The sequence below is a fragment of the Drosophila erecta genome, unplaced genomic scaffold, assembly GCF_003286155.1.
Source record: "Drosophila erecta strain 14021-0224.00,06,07 unplaced genomic scaffold, DereRS2 tig00000000-arrow-pilon, whole genome shotgun sequence".
In the NCBI taxonomy this organism is placed as follows: domain Eukaryota; kingdom Metazoa; phylum Arthropoda; class Insecta; order Diptera; family Drosophilidae; genus Drosophila; species Drosophila erecta.
Window position 1 is genome coordinate 17,134,361 of NW_020825194.1, and position 7,385 is coordinate 17,141,745.

The window sequence follows — 7,385 nt, forward strand, 5'->3', positions numbered from 1 at the left end:
TCGGTACAAAATGTTCCAGACTTTAAGAACCAGTTGACAATTAATTATTGAACGGGTTTTCATATGATTAAAAGCAGCAAACTGAAATTTAAAAAAAGTTGTATTAAGTGCAGCTTAATGCAAAATATTAATTTTATTTTAAAGTGTTAGCTGCTGGGCACGTTCTGCAGCTTTTGTGACCGCAAATGCTGCTGCACGCTGTTACAAAAGCACGAGATGTCGACTATCGCCCATCTCAAACGATCGCTGCAAAATTTTGATTTTTCCTGTGCCATGGAGATTAGATTCTTAGAAAAATGAACTCCGCAAATAAAAGAAATCTTAACAAGAACAACACGATGTACTCCTTTGGGAAATGGGAGTGGTGCGGAAAACTGGGTCAGGGCGGATTCGGCGAAGTGAATCACTGGCGAAACCGCAGTACTGGCCGAGAAATTGGTGAGCCACATACATACTTATAAACATCTGAGGTGTTGCCCACAGGCTTACACAAATATACATTTGTATGTACATATGTACAAATGGAAATGATTATTTTTGTTTGAGTAAGCATGTGGAATTCTTAGAATCGGGGCTGATGCAAGCATCTCCCGGTGCATTACTGATACTGAAAGCGGGGCCACCCGCGCGAATTTCCGCGTGTGTGGTCCTCGCTAAGATAGCTTATAGCCTTTCGGCTGACTCAACCAGACTCTGCGTCGCAGATATTTTAAATCGTCATCCAGTCTATAGTGTTTATTTATCTTTCAATTAGCCACCAAGCACATAAAGGAGTTGGATTCCCAGGGTGCCGATCAGCAAGTCAAGATTAGCGAACGTTGGAACAAGGAGTTCAACTGGTCCCGCCAGTTTCAATGCTCTCCTCACATTGTGGCTGGCGTGATCCTGGACAACGAGGATCCGGCTTTTTTGAAATACTTGAATGCCATGTTCCCAAACATTGCCAAGTTGCCTGTGATTGTGTTGGAATACTGCAACGGTGGAGACGTGAGGAAACGTCTGCAGAGCCCGGAGAATGCTAATGGTCTGACGGAATTCGAGGTGCGACAGATCCTGGGAGCCCTACGCCAGGCCGTGCATTTCCTGCATTCACAGTGTCGTATTTGCCACCGTGATTTAAAACCGGACAACATAGTAATCCAACAAGGAACTGATGGCAAGAAAGTTTATAAGCTTACCGATTTTGGACTCGCTCGAAGAACTCCCGACCACACCATGGTGCAGAGCGTGGTGGGCACCCGACACTACTTCGCCCCAGAAGTGGTTGCGAAGGGTTGTTACAACTCGGCTGCGGACTTCTGGTCCGTCGGAATAATTGCCTACGAGCTGGCCATTGGTGAACTGCCTTTCATCCCCCATCAAACCCCAGCAAATATTTTAGTCAATCTGATTAATAAGCCCGCCGATTGTATTGCTATCACGGAGGATCCAGAGAATAGTAATCGTTTCGTGAATCAGTTCCAACTGCCACAGGAGCACCATTTGTCGCTGCCCTGGGCTGATGAGTTCACAAAATGGCTGCGCAGGTCGCTTAACTCAAGCTACAAGGAACGGGGCCAACTAGCAACTGATGAAGTGCAATCAGTTCCAGTCGTCTTCGCTGAGCTGGACAAAATACTCAATATGAAGGTGCTAACTATTTTTGCTGTTAATTACTGCAAACGACTCGAGTATGCGGTCTCGGCAGAGATGACTATGAAGGATCTAATTGCCTTGATTGTCCGGGACACCGGAATGGACGGAAAGGATCTGTACTCCGTGCTGCCCACTTCCCATCCGCACAAAAAGATTACGCCTGAAAGTACGCCATTGGATTTGTATGTGGAAGAGTGGACTGACACAAGCAAAGATTCACGAAAATTGAATAAGTGCAGCAATCCACCTGTGATGCTGTACATCTTCCAGGGCAAGGAAAAGTGTGACTACAGTCAACCAGAACCCAATTTATCGGTTCTCGCTCGGAAGTTTATTACAAACAAGATTGAGTCGGAGGAAAGATGGCTGAAAAAACGTGTGGTATTGGATATGCTCCACATGCTTACCAAGGAGCAAGCTAACTTTGAAATGTTTGTGTCAGGAATAAACGAGCGTGCGCTTTCACTGGAAGACGAAATAATCGAATATTCGTTCATAGACAAGATTGATAAGCAGCGTTGCCTAATCTCTTTTGCCTACGATCAGCTTAAAAGTTTGCAAAAAGAAGCCCAAGCTAAGATCCCATCCTTTACGGTACCAATTTCCACTATTTTAGTTACTCCCATAGTAATTAAGTGTTCTTCCAGCTTAACAGAAGCATACAGTGGGAGAAGCTTACCCACACCTACGATGCCGTTATACAAAGTGCAAAATCCATTACGTCTTTGTTGGACAGCTGCTTGCGTGGAGCCCAAAGCATGGTGAAAAGCACCAATCAACTACTGAAGGGGGTGTGCGAGAAAGATCTATTCGATTGGTAAGGTATTTATATAAAATGTCTACCCCAATATAAAGCACTCTTTTTCTTTTTAACTTCTTAGCACTCGATTTTATAAGGAATACCTCTGCAATGGCGCGAAAATTTCACCGTCAGAGTTGAGGAAGATCGCCGAACATTTCGCAACCACTCGTTCCCAGTTATATAATAAGGGCGAGGCTAGATCCCTGTCCAAGACCATCGATAGCCTACACTACCTTTATTATAAAAGCAAGGAGTCCATACCGGTGCTCCTACAAAAATTTTGCGACATCAAGAAAGAGATATTTGACATTCATTTACAAATGTTGACGCCAAACTCCGCCACACAACTTCCGATTCTTCAGCTAGGCTCAGCGATGGACCGCCTAACTATGAGCTATGGCTTACCCAGCTCAGATACATTTGACTCTCAAGGCACGATAAACGCTATTGAAGAGGCAGAAAGGATTATCAATATGTAAGTAAATATTAAATACTGCTTTAGGTATTTACTAATCAGTCATTTCTTTTAACAGGCTTGTTAGAGAAATGGACATTGATCACTATTAGTGTGTATTCTGGTCGATCAGAAATTTATATTTGATTTTAATCAATATCTTATCAATATTTCCATTCAAAATTAATGAAATATGTATTTCAGTTTTATTTTGTTATCTCAATTGGCAATTTTTGAAGCTTTATTAGTTGTATAAAAATGTGAATGAATTTTATTTAGTTTAGTAATATGTTTATGCGCTATGTGTTATAAGCATTGAATTAAATGACAATCCTTATTATAAAAGGAAGTATTTTTACTAACTCCGCTTTTCAACTGGACAACCCAGATGTTTACATTACTTAATTTCTGTTCGCGGTATTGTGAAATGGTGCATTTGGTTTTGGTCTGCTTTCCAGATGTTTAAATTGCTATATCAACACTTGGTATATATTTATTCGCTAGTATATATATAAATAGTACATGCGCTATGTATATGATGTATATAACAGGTCGTTAAGCTTAGCTTAAATTTCTCACAATTTAATTTTGATATTTTCAAAAGCATTTACACAACAGCTAATATAGTTAGTTTTTTCTTTGTTTCTTCGTTTGAAAGTATTATTCTATTGGCTAAAAGACAAACCAAAAACTTGTACATATATAAATATATATCTATATAACAGACCGCTTAATTTCTGTATAAACAGCTGTATATAGCTTGGCTTGGTCAATTGAAATAAAACTTGCTGAGGATTGCAATGTCACGGGAAATTGCACATGCGGCAGAACAGAGAATTAGTCGGCTTTTGGCCATGCCAGACGTGGCTATAAAAGCGAATCGAGCAACTGGGTAGCCACCACAAGCCGAAAGCCGGTGACCACTGTCAGAGCTTTAAGGAGATCGCAAGGAAACACGAAATGAACCAATACTGTTTGACGGGCTTGCTTTTGGTCCTAGGAGTAGTATCACTTATAGAGTGGACAACTGCCAAACCTCAGGCGAAAAAGCCGGATCAGCTGCGTACGTAGATAAAAATCAAGTTATAGATTAATTTTGTATGTCTAATCATTTCCGTATAACTAACTCAGTATTGTTACAATTTCTTTAAATTAAACTATAATTTATATGGGGATCATAAAATAATTTTGTTGTTCGTACTTTTAGCATCTTTTCTTAAGGTATGCCATCGTAATGCACCCGACCTAGACACTTGCGTTCGAGAATCTTATGAAGCACTGCGTCCACGACTTATGGAGGGTATACCTGAGCTGTATATACCGGCCATGGAGCCACTGGTTGTTCCTCAAGTCAAGATGGACCAGGACTCCGGGGCCATCTACTTGCATTCGGTGTACCGAAACGTCAAAGTCACAGGCATCTCCAAGCACACGGTCAATGAGCTGCGTCTGGAGCCTTCAAAACTAAAGTTCATTGTGTCTCTGACCTTTCCAAAGCTGCATATGGAATCGGACTACAGCATTAAGGTCAGTAGAGAAGTATGAAGTCTGTCTTTTCGAAAATGTACACTAAACTAGCTTAAATAAAACTATTCTATTCTTTTAGGGAAAAATTATGATGATGCCACTTCTGGGCGATGGCCATTGCAAGGTGGATCTGGGTAAGCTAAAAGATTCCGACCTTTGATATAATATATATTCATTTGTAATAATCCTGCAGTTAACATCACCATGCGCACCGAGCTGATTGGACAGGAGTATAAAAAGAATGGAGCGAACTTTTTGAAGATCAACACTGTTACGGTCAAGTACGAGCTATCTGATGTCCACATTCATTTGGATAACCTTTTCAACGGGGACAAGGCTTTGGGCGATCGCATGAATGAGTTCCTCAACGAGAACTGGAAGGCTCTGGCCGATGAAGTGCGTCCGTTGATGACCAAGGCGCTGGTGGATATTTTGAGGGCCTCCGTGGATAAATTGTTTGCTTCTTTTAGCTACGATGATCTGCTTCCCAAGTAATATATCGAGTGAAGCATATTTTTTGTCTATCTTAATGTTTTAGTCATAGTACAAACAGTAGCCTACCAAATAAGCACACAATTAAAAGCGAAATAAATTATGAATATAATACAAAAACGGCAGACGTGATCCTGAAGATCACTAAACCAGCCAAAGTTTGGTGGGCATTTTGGAGAAGACATTGTTCCACAGTCCATGAAAGATGTCTGCCAGTCCCAGTTCCAAGTCTGGACGCAGCTCCGCTATCACCTCCTTGCCGTTTTGATTAAGAAATGAGTTAATCGATGCTGCCAGAATTTCGTTTCCGTTGAATAGATTCTTTAGGTGGATTCTCATGGCGCCTACATCGAAGCCCACCTTCATTTCGTCGATATGGATGATCTCGTCGCCCGTGCGGGTCTCGTTCCGTAGAGAGATCCTTGTGTACACGGTTGTGTGTACGTGCTTTAGCGCCATAGCCACATCTCCATTGCCCACAAGAGGCAAAAGTAGGATATTTCCCTTCAGGTTGTACTTGGCCCGGATTCTAAGCCTTGGTAGCTCCAGCTCGAAGTTTAACAGCCGCCGCTCAAGATCCAAGCTAAACAGTAGCGGATTAAAATGATTGTGTGTTATTAGCTATTTGGTTTCTCTAGTTTAATTTAATTAAAAAAAAAAGGGAATTTCAGTGATGTACAAATAATTACCTGGCTCGTCGCACAGTCGCGTTAGACGGTCCTCGGATGACAAGATCTTGAAATCCTCCGGAGAGCACCAGGTTGCCACTGCCCTTGGACACCGACACCTGGTCAATGTTTAGGGGCTCGAAACTCTTCACACCGATCTCCGGAATTCCGGCGGCTAGTGCCGGAAAGCATCCCTCGAAGAGTTGCCGAAAGCACTTGTCCTCATTCGGATTAGAGCGTTTGCACGTCTGCAACCACGGGGCTGGAAGGCAAAGGATTGGGTTATAAATTACTTTTTCCAAATTGGGGTTTTTGATACATGCATTTGTAATGCCTTATATGTGATCCTCCATTATAGATTCATTGTAAAATCGGTCAAATTGATTTTTTAGTTTGCTTAATCATTTTCAAAATTGTTGTCTGTCGGCCAACGTTACTTACGCCTCTCCTGCAACGGCAACTTGTCGTTAACAATTTCGCGAGTATACGCCCCGTGGGAGCTTGGTATCAGGCAGATAAAACCGAAAACGCTCAAGCTAACGGCCAACTTCCAGTATGCTGTGCTAACCATTTTTGCAGGCAAACGAAACTAAGGCAAGGGGTATCCTTTGGATCGGCACTTAAATCCGTGGCGTGAATCTGCTATCCGTTGAGCGCGACCGTTGGCGGCGATGGCTCGAGACCAAGTGCCGGGATAGCCACGAGAGAAGCCGAACGAAACCATCGAGGGCCATGATGGCCAACAATAGTTGTGTTTTTCGTGTGCTGCTTTTGCGGCCAGTTTTACATACACTTTTTTTTGCCCCCCGCACTGGCGTTACGAATTCCGCAATTTCGGTACTACCCGTTTGCCCGCCTGCCAAGTGACGACGGGAAAAAAGTAGATGAAAAATGTTTCGAAAGCAATGCGTTTTAAAGGAATCGGCATATTATTAATTGTTTTATAGACAAGGCGATAAATGAAAATAAGAGATGTTACATCTAAAATGTAGCATACGTTTTGGTGTTGAAAAGAATTGTTCTTTCTCAAGAATAAATCACGAAATTACTAGTAACGACGCTAATTTATTAAGGTGCTTCAAAGAAAAAAATGTAGAAAAAAGAAAGCTATTTTCCTATAGTCAATGCCCAATGTGTTAACGATTAAATGTATAAAAGACACTCAACCCGTTGAGCTTCATCGGGTTTAATTACTGCAGGTACTAGCCAACTTTCCCAAGTGTAGTGCACATGAAGCTCCACCACTTGACCGAGTATTTGGGATGTTTTATTTGTTGTATTGATATTTGTGCTTTTATGTTACCTTACATTTTACTTTCGTTTGCCGCGTAAACGCCACCGATTCCCAGGTTGTTTATGTTTATGAACGTTGCGCCACACACACGCTGGCACGCATACATATGTACATATGTGGTATGTCTGTATGGCCTAGCCTGCTTCGAGCTCCACCAGAGCTCCCCCGAAGTTGTTCACCTGTTGACTACTTCTGGTATTACGCAGACGTGGTTCGATAGCACCGGGAGTTGGAGTTGTCTGCCTGGGACCGTCGACACTGCCTTGCCCCTTCATTGTCACGGGTGTTGTCCGGTTTTCGGTCTCTTCGTGCTCCAATGCCTCGGGCCACCGGGTCTGCCCATGCCCCACAACCCCCCTTCCTGTGGGGCTTGTCGCGTGCACTCTGGTTGCAAGTTTCTGTTACGCAGTCTCCCCAATTAATACTTATCATAGAGGTGGTCCAGTGATTGGACCCATGAAAATACATTTCGTGACACTAAGTAGGACATAAGGGTAATTCTATTTGTATGTG

At 42.5% G+C, this 7,385-nt stretch overlaps 3 protein-coding genes across 4 annotated transcripts; 2 read left to right on the forward strand and 1 right to left on the reverse strand.

Moving 5' to 3' along the window:
* Nucleotides 1–34: 34 nt before the first annotated feature.
* Nucleotides 35–3,581, forward strand: LOC6553147 (inhibitor of nuclear factor kappa-B kinase subunit beta). The gene is made up of 5 exons (XM_026983841.1): nt 35–438; nt 755–2,229; nt 2,283–2,452; nt 2,517–2,912; nt 2,971–3,581. Exons 1-5 carry the CDS (start codon nt 297–299, stop codon nt 3,002–3,004), a joined length of 2,217 nt encoding a protein of 738 aa, XP_026839642.1. The 5' UTR covers nt 35–296; the 3' UTR covers nt 3,005–3,581.
* A 31-nt stretch (nt 3,582–3,612) lies between these two features.
* Nucleotides 3,613–4,931, forward strand: LOC6553146 (protein takeout). Its single transcript, XM_001980100.3, has 4 exons — nt 3,613–3,954; nt 4,099–4,418; nt 4,498–4,552; nt 4,612–4,931. Exons 1-4 carry the CDS (start codon nt 3,852–3,854, stop codon nt 4,911–4,913), a joined length of 780 nt encoding a protein of 259 aa, XP_001980136.1. The 5' UTR covers nt 3,613–3,851; the 3' UTR covers nt 4,914–4,931.
* On the reverse strand, nt 4,930–6,287 carry LOC6553276 (circadian clock-controlled protein). 2 transcript variants are annotated; one of them, XM_026983843.1, is made up of 4 exons: nt 6,147–6,156; nt 6,020–6,026; nt 5,600–5,840; nt 4,930–5,493 (listed from the first exon to the last, which is right to left on the reverse strand). In XM_026983843.1, the coding sequence occupies exons 1-4, from the start codon at nt 6,147–6,149 to the stop codon at nt 5,055–5,057; spliced, it is 690 nt and encodes a 229-aa protein (XP_026839644.1). In that variant the 5' UTR covers nt 6,150–6,156; the 3' UTR covers nt 4,930–5,054. The 2 variants fall into 2 exon arrangements, with proteins under 2 accessions (XP_026839644.1, XP_001980135.1); XM_001980099.3 differs by having other exon boundaries at nt 6,020–6,287.
* Nucleotides 6,288–7,385: the final 1,098 nt, after the last annotated feature.